Raw genomic sequence first — 20593 nt, forward strand, 5'->3', positions numbered from 1 at the left:
GCTCTAGAGAGAGAGGGAGAGAGAGAGGATGGGAGGGGAGGGGGCGAGGTAATGGTGATCCCTCCCAGAGCTCCTTCTCCACACTCTTCTCTCGGGGTCAGACCGGATTGCATCCCCTCTCTCCTCCTCTTTTTCTTTTTCTAGGCTCAGCCCACAATACGGCACCGCATCTGCTATCACTCTCGCCCGACACGTTCTCAAAATATCACTACATCTTTCCTCGACAATTTTTTTTTTTTTTTTTTGAGAGCGTGCGCTCGGGATGGAGAGTCGAGAGGAGATACTGGCCCAGGAGGCTCCGACGCGTAAAGGCACCCCGGCTTTGGCGGACGGCAGCCCCGGGAAACCGGACCGTAGAGGCTGCTTGACGGAAGCGGTGATTGAGGAGATCGCCCGCAGGAATTTGTGCGCCGAGATGGGGGACAGGCACCGGGGCGATGGTCCCCATAAAGACGGCAGCAGCTCGGACACAGAGTCGGACTTCTACGAGGAAATCGACGTCAGCTGCACGCCTGAAAGCTTGGACTACCCATCAGCTAAAGGTATGTGGTGAAAAAGGAGCTTGCTATTGAAAAACCCAACTCTGAACAATCATGGTAAAATTGTCAAATGAAAAAATATAGTGCCGTTAAGTCAATGCACCTGTAGATGCTGATGAAAAGCTAACGGTGTCATTTAATGAGGATTTTTTTTTTTTTAGAATTTAGATCTTTCTAATCAATTCAATTTTGCATATACCTCAAATCCTACCGCGTAATTTTGCATTTTGTTTACAAAAGGTACATAGCTGAAAAAAAAAGCAGATGCACGAAAGGACGGTTCACACAAATAAATATGAAATTGTCTTTATTTAACGTGACGTCACAACCTATATTTCATTCTCTGATTGTCTTTCTAGGTCGAAATGGAGAATCGCCGAGTCTGCCAAGCGATTCTGGTTCTGACCCAGGGAAGACGGTCCCAGGTCAGAACTCTCTGTCGTACTCCGCGGATCAGATTCGCCGTTACCGAACAGCCTTCACCAGGGAGCAAATCGCGCGACTGGAGAAGGAATTTTACCGGGAGAACTATGTGTCCAGGCCGAGGAGGTGCGAGCTGGCGGCCGCATTGAATCTACCGGAAACGACCATTAAGGTGATGCAAAAATAAACAAAGAATGAATATATGAAATGATGAACTGACTAAAAATATTTATTCATATTTTGCTGAACATATGAAATGTTTGATCAATATGAAAATGTTTGGAAAGGAAATGCAATAGCATTACACTTGCTGCTGAAGGCCTGTGTCAAATAAGTTGGGTCAAAATTAATCCAATTAAATGACACAAAGGGACCGACTGCTAATTTTTTGAACAAACCAATGCAGGTTGAAAAAGAGTAAAAACGAGTTATTTTAACCCGATTTCGTGTCGCAATAGTTAAAAAAAAAAAAAAAAAAAAAAAAAAAAAAAAACTTATGAATAACAACAGCGCACACACAAACTGCATGGAGCTGAAGTGAGTTATTTAAGCGAGTTAGGCTCGCTGTTAATATTTGACTCGCTGTGTCTCCGGCCCCAGGTGTGGTTCCAGAACCGCCGGATGAAGGACAAGCGTCAACGTCTGGCTATGACTTGGCCACACCCAGCCGACCCAGCCTTTTACACCTACATGATGAGCCACGCGGCGGCCACAGGGAACCTGCCCTACCCCTTTCCATCTCACCTGCCGCTGCCCTACTACTCGCACCTGGGAGTGGGCGCCGGCTCCGCTCCGACCCCCGCCACCTCTTTCCCCAACCCACTGCGCTCCCTGGACAGCTTCCGGATGCTGTCCCATCCCTACCAGAGGCCGGAACTCCTGTGCGCCTTCAGACACCCGTCCTTGTACCAGAGTTCTGCTCACGGGCTCGGTCCGGGTGGAAGCCCGTGCGCGTGCCTGGCCTGTCACTCCGCTCCATCCGGCGGCCTCTCGTCCAGGGCCCCGGCTTCGGACTTCACCTGCTCCCCGACTAGCAGAACTGATGCTTTTGTCACGTTTACGCCTTCTGTCTTGAGCAAAGCTTCATCCGTGACGGTGGACCAGCGAGAGGAGGTGCCACTGACAAGATAAAACCCAAACTGTCGTACCTTTACCTTCTTAGAACCCCAACAGTCGTCACGTTGGGACGAGACCATAATAGCACAACGAATCATCGGGCCAGCAATTGTGATTGCACGTTTGATTAAATAAGACACACACTGTTAAAAAAAAAAAAAAGTGGGCCACATGGGGAAAGCAATTTCAAATGCAACACATTAAAATTAAAATTAGTTCTGTAAAATATTATTTATTTGGTGAAAATGAAAGAAAGCAATTTTCGCATTTACAAAGCCGATTTTTTTTTTCCACTCCGAATTCGGTTGTGTGAAAATCAAAATAAAGACAAATTCGTTCAAAAATTGACTGATATTTGGGGTGAAAAGGATAGGATTATCAGTTAGGGCTGTTCGATTTGTGGTTATTTTTATCACCCAATTGCTATTGGAGTGTAAAATAATAAAATGCACTTCAAAATAATTGCGTCAAAAATAACCCAAATTGAGCCAGTGCACGTTTGAACCTAACTTTAAGTTAAATGAATAACAAAGTTTAATTGGTCAGCTTTTTTTGAACAAACTTTTTTTTTGTGTGTAAAAATGTTGATATGAAAAATACTCAACAAAAGTCTGGTCAAAAATAAACCAAATTGGGACAAAAAAAAAAAAAAGACTGAGCCCCAAATTTGGGGGGAATATAACAGTACCATTAAAAGTTGGGTTGGTCCTCTTATGATTTGGGCTATTTTTCAAATGTAAAAAAAAAAAAAAAAAACATTTAGGGCAAACGATGACACTTTATTTATTTATTTATTTTTTTTTTAGATAACTAACGTAAAGTTATGTTGGTCCTCGTTTGGGTTATTTTTGACTCAACTGTTTTTAGAATGTTGATTATAGTGGTTTGAAAAAAATGGTGAAGAGTTCGGTAAAAAAATAACCCAACTTGGGTCAATAAAGGACCAACCCAACATTTTGGGATAAAAGAATAACTTAAAGAGTTGTGTTTGTCCTTTTCTTCTGATCGAAATCTTTTTAGCATAAAATAACCTGAAAACATTGACTCAAAAACAGTTCGGTCAAAAACATCCCAAATTGTGTTATTCTTTGAGTTAAATGAGATTGCTGGGTTGGTCCTCTTTGGGTTATTTTGACCTACCTATTTTTAGACTTAAAAAAAGGTGGTTAAAAATACACTGACAGGTTGTGTCCAAATAAAAACGGAATGGCTCAACGTTTTGGGTAAAATGAATAATTTCTAAAGTTGCGGCTGTCCCCTTATGACCCAATTTGGGTTATTTTTGACCTAATCGTTTTCAGAGCGTGGAATTGCCCAATTTAAATTGTTATCCAAGTTTGTTGCTTTGAAATCGAGTTCACCAACTTTTTTTTCAGTGCACATATATAGACCTACAAATAAATCAAATTTCTAGCGTCTGAAACATTTCCATTCCTAAATCATTCATTTTTTTAGGTTATGCTGTCTTTCCACATCCATGTAAGAGAATGATGCTCGCAGAGTCTCTTTCTAACAAGGGGGATTTGTTAACGGAACTGGAGCCGTCTCATTAGAGGCGGATCTCAGCCATGTGCACATGAAATTACAGCCTGATGTATATGTAGGAGCCGCTGAATTTTGAGTGCGGAATTAATGATTCTACCAGGAAGGGGATGCTTGCTGCCGAAAGGTAACAAGGCGCCAGGGGAGCGGATTACACAAAAGAGGAAGACAGATGGAGAATGGACAATCAAATGTCTTAAAAAACAATATTTGCTGTTTTCTCCGACGACATTATAAGAGCCAGCACATCAATATGATTACCTTTTGATTATAGCCTAATTGCTGCACTATAGTCTAGTGTATTTATGTATTTTTCTTTTAATTGATTTTCTGTATTACAGATGAGGTTCATCTAATTTACAATAAACAGTGAAAAGTCGAGCAGACGTCTTTTATTGCGTCTTATATATATATGTATTTGTCTGTTAATATTGTTGGCTCATCCAAAGAGCTCCCTCGCTACCCTTCCAATAACATTAACTTTCTTTTCAAGTGGTCTAGAATAAGGCCTCATATCACGTGATGAGCTAGATTGACCATGACACTTAAGTGCTCCCAGGGCTCCTTCATATTTTCCTCTTGCAGCCACTTAATGGAGAGAATAGAGAGGAATATTGAAGGTGCAAAAAGATCGATGACGCATCAGCTGAAGCTTAATTGCACCAATTGACTTGAAGTGATTGCATTTCAAAAGGTGATACTTGAAATATTTGAAGCCGGTCTTAAAGAGTGCTTGGCCACTTCATTAGGCACACTCGTCGATTCTTTTAAAAACGATGCCGCATTTTGATTCAAATATAGATTTTAGTTGAGTTAAGGCAGCAAGATTGTTTTATTTTTCCATTTTAGGGGCTCATCAATTACCTTGAATGCTTTTTTTATTAAGTGCAAGAATAAACAAAGGACAGACGCCGTTTTTCATCCAATTCCAATATTTAACTTTTTTTTTCATAAATAAAAATGACAACCCCTCTTTTCATCATAAAAGATACCTTGAATTTGTAAAATCTTGATAGAAGAGTGGTTCTCAAATGAAGGTATGCGCGCGGAATATAATGATATTTAATTCCGTGATGAGAACAGTAGATTTCAAATTAAGTTTTCAAATTAATTAACAGGGTTTCTTATTAGCAGAACTATTTTGGTTATTTTTAATCCTGTGACGGGAACAGGTCATTTTCAGATTAAGAGCAAATGAACTGGAAAACGGATAAACTGCTAAATTGTGCAGGTAACTCATTTGTACACGTTTTATGCCTTTATTTTCATTAGGATGTGACCATTTTCAACAGAGGAGCCTGAAATAATACAGATCATGTTACACGAGCTATCTTTGCTCTTGATGAATATTTGTATGTTTCGGGTTAGCACTGTGTTGCCAACGTTTATTCAATTTGTACAGACAGCATAGCACTCTCAATTCTGTTTTTCCAACCAACCAAAAATGCTTATCTGAAAAAATATATTTTATAGAGGTTACAATAAGGTTGAGAACTCTTAAAACAAGCAAGCATGATAATAAACCACGTTTTCTAGATTATAACAGCAGAATTTTGATGGCCAGCAGGCATATGGCAGGTAATGTGAAACAAAAACACTCATCACTGATGCATCTTACACACATTACACAACACAGCGATACACACAAATTACAGTTTACGCTTGCACACAAAACGCCTTCGTCCTCCTGGTGCGTCCTAATAAGACAGTTCTGCATCCATGCGTGGCGCAACCAGCAGCCCCCAAAGCCCACCCCCCTCTTCACACCTCCATCTTGATTGATGGCCTTATTAACTGCAGTTCTTGTAAGTGTGACCGCGCTGATTAAAATGCATATGTTTGGAATAAAACACCGTTTAAGCCGTGCGGTCACACGCGCAGATTTATGTAAACTATCAAGGCTGTTTTCTTTCGGTCGTTGCAAAGTATACATAATAATTAAACGCAAAGATAACACATTGAGTATCTAGCCTTTTAGGCAGGTGCATGATGGATAGGTAGGGTGTACAGTATATATATTTTTGCTGATAGACAAAAGTGATAGCAAGTAGCAATTTTCAGACAATTGCAAATAAATCTGATTTCATCACACAAAAAAGCGTAATTTAGCATATGATCCCATCATCCTTAGAAAGGAGAATAGCGCACAGCTCTCCATATCGCACAAAGCATTTGGATAAAGGCGGTGCGGTGCAGATGTCCCAAATGAAACCTCTCACGCACAAACAACCCCAAATGGATGCGCTTCTGCTGTTTAAATTGGCTTACATCCTAATTTACAGGCCCTTGTCGTAAGAACCCGAAAGGGCTGGCGGAGGCGTGCGCGACCCAATCACACCATAATGATGATGAATGGGAGATTAATGCGCATACAAGCAAGACAATTTAGACCTTCATCTGTTTAAATAGGCTTCCAATATCGTTTGGAAGCGAGGGTCACGTTAAATCAATCGACGGAGGGAGGGGGGCTCCCGGGGACGAGTCAAAGTCATTCTAACCGGCGTCTTTATCAACATTATTTATGGCGCAGCCACCGGCTGCTTATGTGCCCCCCGCCACACAAAAACGCACAACCAAGAAATTTTGTACAAGCTTATAATGACTCAATATAAAAATTGACTACCACAAGGTAAACGAGCAACCAAAGCACACACAAAAAGGCTTTTTTTGGTCCAATTCCATTCCAACAAACATTTATTAGCAACACTATATTAGCAACTTCAAAAACGTAAACCACACTGCAAACAGGAGCATCTTTTCCCATTTCAATGCACATCCGATCATTTCTGAACGCTCTTACCTTTATTCGACGTCAGGGGTTTCATAAACAACACGAACGAAAACATATAAAAGTACGTTCCCGTATTTTAATCAGGAAAAAAATAAAAATGAAAACAATTAGTCAAGCCCATTAGAAATGTGTACCAAAACGGAGTCATCGTTCATAGCAATTTTGAACTTCGCTTGTCTCCCGGCATTTTAATTTTAACCTGGAATCAACCATTTCGGTAGGTGTATTCATCCATGCACAGGTGTGCATTTATCACTTTAATAAAATAACTCACAAACGTCAGGCTCTATTGGCAACAAAACGTTGTGGTTTTAGCGATTATCCACTTGCCAATGGATTGACATAAAAAAACGGCACTTTTGTTTCACAGGCTACACCTTCGGCCCTGCTTGTTAATTTTGGTCTCTTCCAAAACCTTTTAAACAGGTGAAAGCGATTGCTTGAGGTCTGTGAGCGGAAGTTGCTTTGGATTGAAATAACATTAAATCGGTATCGTTTCCTGTTTTGGTTGTGTTTTTCATTCAAGTATGTCATTAAAAGAATAATCGAACACAAATCAAGCAAAAGTGGTGCATCTTTGTCTTTTTAAAAGGGCGCCACCTTTTATTTAAAAAAAAAAAAAACTGCATCCGAAACTCATGTCTCTGTTGTTTTGGCTATGAGGCAAAATTGAGACAATATGCACATTTTCTCAGTTTTGTGACGTGGATGATGGTTTATAACATAGAATGATGTTCTCTACAGTATCAAGATTTAATATTTTGAATTTCCTGACCTCATTTGAAAGCAGGAATGTGAAGAGGCTTCCAAACCTTTGGTTGATACTGTACATAAAATACATAATACACCACCTCACCCCAACCCATAAAGTGATGAATATTCCAGTCCATGTGTTGCAGCATTTTGAATTTAATAAAGAGTACACAGCATAGGGACATTCATTAATACACGTTCACTTTCCACATACTATTGATATTATTCACAAAGCTGCATAATATCTTCAAAAACACTCTCAGTGATGCATACTTCTTGCAATTAACATTCAATCTTATGTGCAAGTGTACTTAATATTGTGACCAGTGGGTGCACACTGAATTCATAGTCGATGGTCCAAGTATTAACTTCATTTTGATTGTCGAGCTGCTATACATCCTCATCAGATCATTTTTTTTGCTTTGTGGGGCCTCTCGCAGGATGCCTTGCAATATTGTTTAGAAATGATTTAATAAGCACTTGGTTTTATGACTCCGTGTTATTATTTTACAACCCATTCGGCAGCCAATGGCTCTGTGGATGCGTCCAATTCTCTCCTCACTTCATTTTATTTTACAGCACGCTGGCTGCGTTTACTGCTCGGCAAGCATGGTGGCTGAAGGCCACAGGAAAGTTGTCCCAGTTTTTTTTTTTTTTAACCATCCCATGAGTCCAAAAAGGAGTTGGTTCCCACAGCCAACAATCTACATGGATGTACTTTAGTGTTAATAGTAGCAAAGAGAAAGATTTGCAACTCGAGCTCAGTAGGGTCATGTGACACTGGTCAGCCATGTCTGGTTACTCCACTTCGATATATACAGTAGGTGTATCTACACAAACAAAAATACTGAGTTGTTTCGGTAAGCTATCTTTTCCGTAGCATCTTTCCTTTTACCTGAGGTTGGGATCATTATTTTGATACAGATTGAGTTAAAAATTGGATTTGGATGACCAGCACAACTTTGGGGGTTATTCATTTAATCAGAAATAACTGTTTTGTTTTGTGGGGTACTCATTTCTGTTGAGTCAGAAATAAACACATGCACACACAAACCAACCCAATTTTGGGGTTGTTTGTTTGGGTTATGTAATTTATTCAACAGTCTACTCTAAAAACTGTTGAGTTTTAAATCAACCAAATTGAGTAAAAAAAAAAAAAAGATTGACACAACATAATGGGTTATTCAGTTCTTCTGAACAGTTGAGTCAAATTTAAAATGAATGACACACAAAACTAACAATCGTTTTGTGGGGTAGTCATTATGACCCAATTTTGTGGGGTGGGGGCGATAAATGTTAAATTGGGTTAACAAAAATTCCATTGCTTTGTACAAAACAACATAAAAACACATTGTTTATGATTTATTCATATGACCCACCTTTTTAGATTTCATATAAACTCAAATGTTGCGTTGGTCTCTTTTTGATGCAGTTTGGGTTATTTTAGACTCAACTGTTTTTCGAGTGCATAAAATAGTTGGGTTGTTGATCTAAAAATTATGCCAAACTTGTGTATGAATTGTGCCACCTGCTGCTATCGAATTGCTGCTTGTTTTATTATTATTATTATATTTTTAAAAAATGCTGGTAATAAAATTACTATTATTTTTAAACACTACAGCTATGTTAAACAGGTAATCAATTTTTTGGTAACTTTAATTCATCTGTATAATTTCTTTAACCCTTTGTGGGATCATAACCCAACACCAACATACAGGCTAAAATTCTCAACCCAATATATTGGGTATAAACAACCCAGTATTGGCTCAGCCATTTTACACTCAATGCTGTATCAGCTATTTCACCCACCTTGGGTTACTTTGAACCCGGCAGTTTTAATCATGTACAGTAGACTCCCACAATTGCAAATTCTCACTTGTGGTATGAGCGCTTCAGTGCCGCAGTGATGTATCCTCATTAAGCCCCCGTCCTGCGACTGTCACAGCAAACCTCCAGGTCCCATCCTGGCCAAGGAGAGCATTTGGGCTTCCATGACATTTTTGAAGCCTCCCCACCCCCTCTGTGCGCTGAGGCAATGAGTTGTCCTCCTGACCTGTGAACGCTGCTGACCAATAATTGTGGTTGATAGGATTGTCTGAAGAGAATAAAAAAAAGCCCATGTGAACTCTGCCTTCATGAGACTCTTGATAGAGATGTAGACGACGGGTGTACAAAATCCTTTCTGCAAAAAGACCTAGGCTATTCGTTTGTGTCCACTGTTGTGTCCAGAAATGCATCCCACTTAACCCTTGGTATATGGCCATTATACCACTATAGAGATTGAAATCAAGTTTAAATGGAAACCAGCCTAATTTAAACCCAAACAATAATTCAGCTGTTCTAGTAGGCTTCTCCTGACAGAAATGGGATTTGTAGAGCACTTGGACCATATCAGATCACTCGCATAATTCATAAGTATGAGCATAATAGTATTCGAGAATTCCAAAGCACTTGATATACCGTGATTTCCGCACTATAAGGCGCGCCTAAAAGCCTTAATTTTTTTAAGAAGCTGATGGTGCGCCTTATCAGGTGCGCCTTATATATGGATCAACATTGAGATTGGGATTCGTAGATGGGGAATGAACTGATAAAGTAAGCTTTGCCTGTTTCTTTTGTGTGTTTACAGTTGAACAAGGTTAGTCATATTGACATTGAGTTATTATGCTATTGAGAGTTTTGAGTTATTATTTGAGTTATTATTGTTATTACTTTGAGAACTACTATATTGTGATTGCACTGGAGGAAAAGTTAATAAATGTTATATGTTATACATGTTACATGTTATACCTTGCTGTTAAAAGATAAACTCATGGAAATACTAATAAAATAAAACATAAGACAGTTGTTTATTCATTTTGGGAGTGAATGGAGTTGTCAGAAAGCTGGTTTGTAATCTACTAATAAAATTTGACTGCTTCTACTGTTGCGCCTGATAATGCGGTGCGCCTTATATATGGGAAAAGTTTTAAAATATGTCATTAATTGAGGGTGCACCTCATAATCCGGTGTGTTTTATATTGCGGAAAATACGGTACCTAAAAACAAAAAGAAAAGCGCTCCGGGAGGCCTCCAAAAGGCAGACAACTAAATTAAAGTAGCTGCACGAATCGGTGGCAAGTATTGGCTGTTTAGTCAAAAAGTTGAACTTTCTACTGTATTGGTAGAAACAAATATTGGATCCAAATTTAGGGCAATACTGTATGTAACACTGGAAAATTTCAATGCGTATTGGAGCGAAGCATGCAAAATTAGGGCGGTAAGGTTACACCATGGGAAAGAGAGCAGGAGAGATAGTGGTACCAGATAGCGAGGGCATCAGAAGCGGAGCTAAGAGCTTGTGCTTAGTGGCCTAATGGATGATTTGAAAGCACACTCACACTCTTTGGCTAGGAACAGACCTCCCTAAAACTATAAAACCGAGGTGATTGACAAGGTAGAGATGGGGTCAAGTGTGTGCGCGCTGGTGTGTCCTGTGAGATAATTAAGTTTTATGTGAAATCTTCTATTCCATTTTGGGGACAAACAATCATAAAAAAAACAAAGGGGAATAGTTTCAGTCGAATTTTTAAGGATGCGTTTATGTTGTATTCTTGACAATGATTGTCTGTGATGTAAACCAGTGATTCTCAACGCATTTTTTTTTTTTTAAACAATATACCCCCTGTGAAATAAAAGTGCAAAATTTAAGACTGAAAACAGAGTGCTGAGCCATCAGCATTTGATTTTATAAACTTTGGAACTAAATACCTCATGGTAAGTCAAGAGAAATAGAATTTGTAACATCTGTTTTGTTTTTGGCATGTCTGCTGGAAAATTGTGTCACTGATGACAATGCGAATCCACAATTTTTTCGACGTTTTGTTTTCGCTTGTATTTTTTTTTTGCTCGGCTGTAACGCAATCGATTCTTGCCAAGGGCTTGAGTTTACATTAAAGCAGTGCTTCTCAATTATATTTTGCCAAGCGGGAAAAGAAAACCTTTTGTGTACCCTCACTCGACGCGCTGACTATAATCTATTATCTATAAAAATTTTGTTGGTCTACCAAAACCTGTATCCTTTTTAAAATTAACAAAAGAAAAAAAGCAACATAATTAACTTTCAACAACTGTTACTTATTTTACAACATTTATATGGATTTCAGCTTAGTCTAAAACTGAAAAAAATAACCAAAGTGCATCAAAGTGCCTGAAAAAAAGATGAAAATTGTTATTTGATTGCAAATTTGATTACAGATTGCAGATTTGATTACACATCACATTGCAAAAACAGAGCCTTTACCCTGAATATATATGTATAAACATATTTAAAACATATTAAACTAGTTGAATTGATTGCTTTACTGAGGGTCATGAATACATTCACAGTTTAATATAAAATAGATTCAATTAATACAAATGTATAGTTTTTTACTCACTCATTCAAGACCAAAGATGTATTTCTACGTCTATTTTTTTTTTTTTTTTAGAGCAAATGGCTGTTACTAAATGAATAAAGTTCAACTTCACGCACTAAAGTTAATAATTCATGATTAAATTAATTTTGTACCAGCCGTTTTTTGATGTTCCTTTAGCCAAAAACCTGAACAATAATAAGAAAAAAAAATAAGTACCTGGGATTGAATTTCTGGACTTGAAAAACCTAAAAATCTGTCTTTGGAATTGAATGAGTTGAGTACTAAGGTCATCAACTACTTTAGGTATTTAACCCTTTCATTGCCAATGACGGCTATAGGCTATATACTGATGTAAAAAATTCAACATAGAATTCCCTGGTGCATTAAGCGATAGAAAATGAAAGCATGGGTTGTGAGAGGCAGTATATGACTGAGCTCAAACAGGATGCTAACAAACTCCTGTAGCTAACAAAGTAAGGGCATTGCAAAGATAAGTTGCTTCATGTTCCAACCAATTTGCTCTTAATTTGAAAAGTAACATTTTATTTTGCTGCCATGGCAATTGAACAAAAATTCTATCAGATTTACTCATGCAGAAACCCTCTTAAAATCTCACGTACCCCCTGAAATGCTGTCACGGGTACTTGTACCCTTATTCGAAAACAGCTGTTGTAGCAAGACATTGAAAATGCACTGAATTTCCTATTATTAATGTATTTTAGCTTCTAGAATCAATTTTCAATCTAAGTTATGAGAAAGCTAGCACACAACTTAAGCGTTGTTTGAAAGATTACACACATTTTAACCGTCATTGAAGAGAGTCCTGATTAATTTTCTACCTTTAAAAAAAAGTTACGTCGTTCATGCCCTCCTGCAGACAGGAAATAGATGATCACCACTTTCAAGGCATCAAAATTTAGCATGATGATTTCACATTTCGTTATAATGCAGCAGTAAAACACATGAGCAGTCCCGACCGGATGGCAAGTTTAATTAGCCAGACAAGCTGACGCTGACGTACATATATAGACCTGTGGCGTCTTCAGGTTGTGACTCACGGGCAAGGAAGCCAGATTCCGAGTTAGGCGGAGGGGGAGTATTGTTTTAGTTATCTGACGATTACTCAAAAGGAGCGTTGTTAAAAACCTCCAAGACGAGATGCAATGTCTCTACATGAAATGTGTCAATATAGGAAGAATGTACTGATGGGAATCATGTTGGGATGATGGAAAACAAAACGGCCGCGTCGGGTGCCCGAGAGATGAATAGGAAAGGAAGGAGGATACACTTTATGGTGATGCTTTGTTTGTGACTGCTGTCTGCTGGATGAAAACAGGGCCTCTTTAACTTCTGCTGGGTTAATGGAACTTTTATGAGTTTGTCCTGCAATCATGTAACCCCCCGGCGTCTCTGTGCCTCTCGGCTCCCATGTCTCCTTCTCTTTTGCAGATCAGAGGTGAGCCGATCTGTAAACACCGCTCTCTGTACGCCGCCTTTATGAGGACAGGACCACGGCCAAGATGGCGGCTGAGTCACTGGCTTGGATGAGTTTACATTGGGTAAAGACTTGTTTAGGCAGTGGTTAGTCGTCAGGTGGAGGAGCATGGACCAAGGAAAAAAAGTTACCCTACCAAGGGGATATAATTGCTTTCACTTTCTGCATTGTGGCAAAGGGTGCTTAGCTCAAATTAAAGAAGCGGCTCATTTGTTTTATTAGAAGTCTTCACGTTGCTTTCCCAAACCCCCGCTGCTTCAAAAGTCAGCCACCAGTATAAAAAAGGTACACAGGGAGGGAGGGGGCAAGAAGGGGGATTGATGGAGAAAGCCATCCAGGAAAACCTCTCGTCATAAAGCACGGCTGAGTAAAGGACGTCCGATGTGTCAGATTCAACTTTTAATGCGTAGCCATGACTCACACGCGGGCTTGTCACGAGGAGTTTTATTCACTTCCATCATCGGAGTGTCGATCGCAATCATGGAGCTATCTGAGAGGCGTGATTGACGGGGTGGAGTTACAGGCGATGTGGTGGGAGGTGGAATGAGCTGAACGCTGAAATCAGCTGCCATGCCGTAATATATGGGATATTCTCCAACTCACAGTCAAGATACTGTAGGTATGTGATAAGTAAGCCATAGAACATGCAAGTTAAAAACTGTTGGGTCAAAAATAACCCCAAATGGGTCCTACACAGGTTTTAGCTTTAGGTGTAAGTCTGAACTCAAATTTTGAATATTGGCACCTGTGTTGCTAGAGCACGTTCACCAAAGAACTATATTAGTATCAAATACAATGCACCCCAATTTATCGAAACATGACATTTGTCGGTTACTTGAAATAGATTATGATGCAGTGAGAAGAAAAATCTGCATACAATATCTTATAAAATTCTTGAGGGAATATAAAGAACACTACAATTGGTTGATGGTCTTAACCCCGAAGAGCAACTGTATTGCTGAGACAGCGTTTTTTTTTTTTTTTTTTTTTTGGTACACTGTGGTCATAACTTTTCTTCCTTGGACAGTAAATTCATTCAGAAACTCATCACTCATAGTGATTAATAAGAATCCACCTAGAACAATTTTCAGCTAACTGCCAAAATTTGACCGTTTTAGTCCGCGAGCCTAATGCGAATTGTAAATAATATTTATAATGCAGTGTTACTACTCTAATAGCCAGTGGTTCTCAAATAGGAGTACGAGTAACCTGGTGGGTACGTGACGGTAATTTCAGGGGGTACTTGAGATTCTAACAAGGTTTCTCAAAATGTCACCAAATTGACTGCTTTTTAATGACATGACAGGAACAGTACATTTTTCTTTTCAAATTGAGAATAAATTAAAAGGAACATGCAGCAACTTCTATATCAACCAGGAGCCTTCTTACCCATTATGCATTGTGTGACAAACTACAGGTAGCATTAAGGCTCAAAATACATCACAGCAACTTTGTTTCAGAAATTGCATTAACAGTGTCTCCTTTCCAAAAAAAAAATGTCTCTATTCCAAGTTAACTCATTTCAAGTTTTATGCAGATTCATTTTGTTATTTGTGACGCAATTTTTTTGCGGACGAGCCAGAATTAAAACAGATGGTGTTACACGATTTATGTTGTGGAGTTCCTCAATAGAATATGTGAAGAGATACAACTACAAATGAAGTTCCAAAGTTAAAGAAATGACACACCAATGGCAAAGCAGTAATTTTTCTCTTTTTTTTTTTTAAAATCCAAAAACGCTTTGTGCCGATTAGAAGATACTAGGCTGAGAAAAAAAAATGACGGGGAGATTGACATATGCTGTCATAACTAATATTAGTGCCGTACTGATGAGCTGTTAGAGGAGTTTTTGTGAATCCTAATTTTAAGAATTTAGGAAATAGGAACACCGTTCGATTGAAGGCCTTCAGGATTAACACGATAAATAAACAGACTTTTGTGAGACAAAAATTTGTGCTCTGATATATATTTTCCTTTTATGCTCTTCATTGTTTATATATTCACTGCTAATATGCAAAACGGTGCCCACGCTGTCTGTCATTCACCCGACGGACCGAAAAGTCCCCAAGTCTGGTCGTCTTTTATGAGAGCGGCATAATAAAGTTCCATCACTGGAGCCAGCCGGCCGGATGCGGGTCTCCCGATGCCCGCGGCCGCTTGGCCGCGACGGATTCAAGAGCTAATTTGTCACAGTCACTGGCGTCTCTCCCGTTATCTCCCTGCAGTGAGCGTTCAAATCTCAGAGGGTAGCAGATTTAGCATTCCATTTTAGTACGGCGCGAGGATAGAAGACATCTATACACCCACACTCCCTATTCTGCATTGGAATGACTTTAATGAGCATTTAATTTTGCCCCATCGCCCGATATTCCTCACACGCCTGCAACATGATAGTAGCGTGCGTCCCCTCCGCGCTGCTCTAAACGAACCAATTATAGGTGTTTATGTCGCTTTAATGCTTGTAAGCGTCAGGAGAGAAACATCGCAGTGCTCAGCACCTAATCAATGAGGCCTTGAATGCGACGCCAGCCCTCCCTCCCGTTCCTCTCTCTCTCTCTCTCTTTTTAGCGTCTCGCTCGCCCTTGTTCCATCTCTGTTCAATTAGCGGCAGACAAGCATAGCGTAGCAGGCCAATTGGCCATGAAGAGAAGTTTAAATAGAGCGAGATGAGGCCATTGCAGACATGCTACAATCAGGACAATAAAAGTCATAAATTCTCAAGTGTGATGGAATGTGTTGATTAGATGTTGCAGCGTTGAACGATATGCCATTAAGGATCCTAACCACTACACACTGAGTCAGCATTCCTGGCAAATAAATGCTGCTAGTCTGTTCGCAGATTGGGTAATCCAAAATTGGGTTAAATATTTGGACCCAATAAATTGGGTTGAGAAAAGGATTTGGGAGAGCTGTAAAGTTGATAAATGTCATTTTTTAACTGAATTTTGGATGTATTTCAGTGGGTTGGTTACACAACTAAATTTGGACATGGTAAAAATCCCTGCCAGGGGGATAGTAAACCAACCAAATATTCTATGATGATCCCTGGAAGGTGAAAATTGCTTCTAATTATAAAATGTTGCTAATGAAATTTGTATTATAAACAGGTGATGACCAGGTAACTAATTTGTTGCTAGCTTTAACCCATCAGGAAAGATAGTTTCTACCTCTTGTTGGATTAAAATATCAACCCAACTGGCTCAAATCTTAAACCCAATGCACTGGGTGTAAATAACCCAGCATCTACTCTGTCTCTTTTGGAACCAGCACTGGGTTAGCTATTTCACCCAGTTTGGGTTACTTTTAAAACAATTTAAAATTACCCAAGGTATATTGAAAAGAAATACAAAAAAATAGGGTCCAGCTCAACCCAGAAAGTTAGGTCATGTGAATAAAAAACAATGAGGTGGAGGTTGTACAAAGCAATCTATTTATTGTATGAATTATGATACACAGCACTGGGTTAGCTATTTCACCCCATTTGAGTTAGCTTTTGGCAAAAGTAACCCAAATTGGGTCAAAAAAGGACAAAATCAGTTTTTTGGGTAATTTGTTTTATCCCAAAAATTGGGTCCTTGGGGTTAGTTTGTACGGAGCAACTCAATTTTTGTTTGATCAGTACAAAATATCCCAGTTTGTGTTTAGTCCAATTTCTCATTTAGTGAATAACCCACAAACACCCCAAATTTGACTTATTCTTGTCAAAATTCTTTTTTTTTTTTTTTTTTGTCAAACAAATTGGGTAAAAATTAATACCGTAAGACAACACAATTGTTGGTTGTTTTATGGGTTATTAATTTTTGTTGAGTTCATCATTGCATTCTATTGTGGCTTATTTATCTTGACCCAACCTTTTGGGCTGAATTAATTACCCGATAAGATGTCTTTTTTTTTTTTTTTTAAACATTGTTTTGGTTATTTTTGACCCAACTTAAAAAAAAAAATCCAAAACTGGGTAACGTTTGGGTTAAATGGCTTTTTTTGACCCAACAATTTGTAGAAGTTGGAATGTACAAAGTTAACTTTTAGCCATGTTTTTTTTTTTTTCATGGATATTTGAGTGCTCCATTTATTCAGTTCAAACAGTTTGATTAAAAATAACCAATATTGGGCTACGTTATTTAATAATTGTTTTGTTTGGAACAAAATACCCATTTTTTGGGCAGTTTTCTTCAAAATAACAGAAGGTTAGGTCAAATTGAAAACCGGGCCTCTTTTGGCATGAACTGGGCAACTTTATACAGCAGTAAAGTGCTGATTTGTTTGTATTATTTGCTCCTGAAAGTGTTTTCTCACAACCAGACCTAAATTGGACAATAACAGTTTTGAAAACAGCACCTGTAGCCTTCGCATGCCGTATCCGGAAGCAGAGGAAGAGATGAATGTGCTTTACCGGGATGCTGCACCACCCACTGGGTATTTAGGGCCCACCCCGGTGGGTTAGGTGAGATCTGTGGGGCCCGGGCCCAGTTAGGTAACAGCGTGATTACTCACGGAGGACTCGGTCTCCATAGGGGAAGATGATCACTCTTCCAATGAACGTAATTAATATAATGAAGAGCTACTGAGCATGTGCAACGGTGTGTGATGAATAGACTGCATGTGCTGTCATTACTCACAGGTGACACTGTGTGTGCTAATGTTGCCAGTGTTGCGTAGGAAGAAAAGAGCAGAAAACATATGTACGACACAAACAACAACTTATTATTCGGACTCCTGTAGCATACTATGGATTAAAATTTGAATTATTATGATTAACATTGAACAACAAAATTGCAAGTATCCATTTGATCATAAATTGAATTACATTTTGTTACTTACTGTACCAGTGCCCCAACTTGGATGTTTTTCAGGTTACGTTCGCTCAGTCGATTTCATTGCACGGATGGACGTTGGCTGTTGAATGACTTACGGTAAATGTTTTTCTGCAAAAAGATTATGCGAGGTATTTTCTGTAAGTAATGCGTTTTTATTCTTCGATTTACGTTAGTAAGAAGTAGAATACTTAACTCATTCACTGTCAGTCAAATCAAAATGGATCTTTGGCGTTTATATCCGCCATTGGCAGTAAATGAGTTAAATGTTTTTCTGCAACATGATTAGGTCAGTTGATTATTGCTAGAAATGCATTTTTATTCTTCGATTTACGTTAGTAACAAGTCAATAATTATCTCATTTACTGCCAGCCAAATCAAAATGGATCTTTGACGTTTATATCCGCCATTGGCAGTAAATGAGGGAAATGTTCTTCTGCAAAATATTTAAGCCAATTGATTATTGCTAGAAATGGATTTTTATTCTTCGATTTACATTAGTAACAAGTCAATAATGAACTCATTCACTGCCAGCCAAGTAACAATGGATCTTTGACGGTTATCTACGTCATTGGCAGTAAATGTTGAATGATCTTTGGTGAAATGATTTAAGTCAGTTATTAACTGAAAGCAATGCATTTTTATTCTTCAATATAAGTCAACAACATATGGTGACAACTAGAATCATTAACGCCTTCACTGCCAGCCAAGTACCAATGGATCTTTGACGTTTATATCCGTCATTGGCAATACACCTGTTTTTGGAGTGTGGGAGGAAGCCAGAGTGCCAGGAGAGAACCCACGCGGGCTCGGGGAGAAGATACAAACTCAAGACAGGAAGGTCGGAGCGAGGTGGATTTGAACCTGGGTCTCTGAACTGTGAGGCGGACATATTAACCACTGCGTCACCTTACTGCAATACGTGTGGTCATGAATGAAAATCCAAGTAGTTGAGGCTGATTTTTACAGTAAATAAATTAATATAATTGCTATTCTTTGACTGATCTACACTGTGCATAATCTGGTGATATTCCGATTTTGTATTACCATGCTGCAGTATTTATTAAAATGTATGAAAAATCTGCTGTGATTTAAGGCCTCTGGCTCAACGGCAGTATAAGAGAAAGGGAATGCAAATTGATACGGACGTGAATACTGTCCAAAACAAGAGACAAAGGATGTTGATGTTTATTCATATTGTAGAAACTTTTGCCCTAGTCGACAACAAGCGCGCAAATGTATTCTAATACAGACGTGATGCTATAATTAGCTGTCACGGTGACATCTTAGGCGCAAGGCTACCGCCTGCCTGCAGTGAAATTATCTTCGCTAATGAACCTAAGCGGAGTCAATGACTCAAGAGTGGGATGGGGGTGGGGGTTGTCGAGCAAACTAGACTTGTTTGGGTGTGGATGCGTGGATGCTGGGGGCTAAATTATTATTGGCGGCGTTGTGGCAAAGACATCAAGTCCACAATACTTTACAGTGAGGAGCTTGTAATGCGCTGCTGGGCAAGCTATTACAGTTTCCAGCAGCTAATTTAGCTACATGTCACTTTGGGTGCTTTTGGAATGAATCACTCGGATAGTATAAGGAGCCCCCGACACCCCTCCCCGGGCCGTGCGCCCCACGACCCCCACCGTTCTGATTGCTTATAAAGAACAAGACGTTAAACAGCAAAGAGGATCCAACAACGGTAATAATGGTGAAATAATGAAGAAAGTCACCTCGGGTATTTATCATAGCAGCGGGTTTTAAAGCTGAGGCTGCAATAAAGCGAGGGCCTGGCTACCAAGGAGGTCATTAACTTCAAAGTCTTAAAACGCACCAGCTAAAACATGGTCCATGCTAACATAAACCTAAATTGGTGCAACTTTCGCAAAATATTTTCGGGTTACCTGCATGAAGGCTACGCTTACTCTACTTTGTTTATTAGTTTATCTCCAGTTATATTCATGATTAAGGTCAAAACGTGAATTAGGATTTTGTGCATAGGTATAAAAATACATGAACACAAAGTAAGGACATGATATATTATAAAGACCAAAGCAAAGACGCAAATTATTTAATATAACGACAAAAATATAACACCAACTATGGGCAATTTCTCTCTGACCAAAGTGGAAATTTGCCAAATTCTACGGCTCCTCGTTTGCGTGTAGCAATCATAAACTGGAGATTTGCTCAAGCACTCTACTCTATTTCCCGCCAAAGATGCCGACATTGACGTGTAGAGTAAGAAGTTCTTTCTAATTGGACAGAATTTGATGACACTAATGGCGCCCAGCGGCTTGGCATGCTTGTAAAAATAAAAACAAAAGAAAAAAATGCACAAAGCCATGTGCATGGAAGTTTTTTTTTTCCACACACAAAGAGGGAAAAATATGCGGGTTCAAATAGCCCTGGGTACATGTAGGTCTTATTTAGCCATTTTCATCAATAAAGAAAAAATAAATAATTTTTTTGCCAATTTTTTCAAGCGTTTGGCTGAAGGAGTGTCTAAAAATGCAAAATGAAATATAGTACTTACTAAAGTAATCAATTACCTACTCAATTTAAAAACCATGACTTTATGTAAAGTATTCAATTTCTTTAGATACTTTAGTACTTGAAGTAATCAATGGGTACAGAAGGTAAGTACTTAATTACCTGACATTATTATTACCTTAGGTGATAAAGTAATGATTACTATAGGTACTGAAGTAATCAGTAATTGAATATCT

At 38.9% G+C, this 20593-nt stretch overlaps 1 protein-coding gene across 1 annotated transcript; it reads left to right on the plus strand.

The window, feature by feature from the left end:
* Positions 1–262: 262 nt before the first annotated feature.
* LOC148406542 (homeobox protein XHOX-3-like) lies at positions 263–2093 on the plus strand. Its single transcript, XM_088405266.1, has 3 exons — positions 263–542; positions 899–1134; positions 1563–2093. The coding sequence occupies exons 1-3, from the start codon at positions 263–265 to the stop codon at positions 2091–2093; spliced, it is 1047 nt and encodes a 348-aa protein (XP_088261392.1).
* Positions 2094–20593: the final 18500 nt, after the last annotated feature.

Source organism: Hippichthys cyanospilos, chromosome 21, assembly GCF_059441005.1.
Source record: "Hippichthys cyanospilos isolate Australia breed blue-spotted pipefish chromosome 21, RoL_Hcya_1.0, whole genome shotgun sequence".
Classification (NCBI taxonomy): Eukaryota; Metazoa; Chordata; class Actinopteri; order Syngnathiformes; family Syngnathidae; genus Hippichthys; species Hippichthys cyanospilos.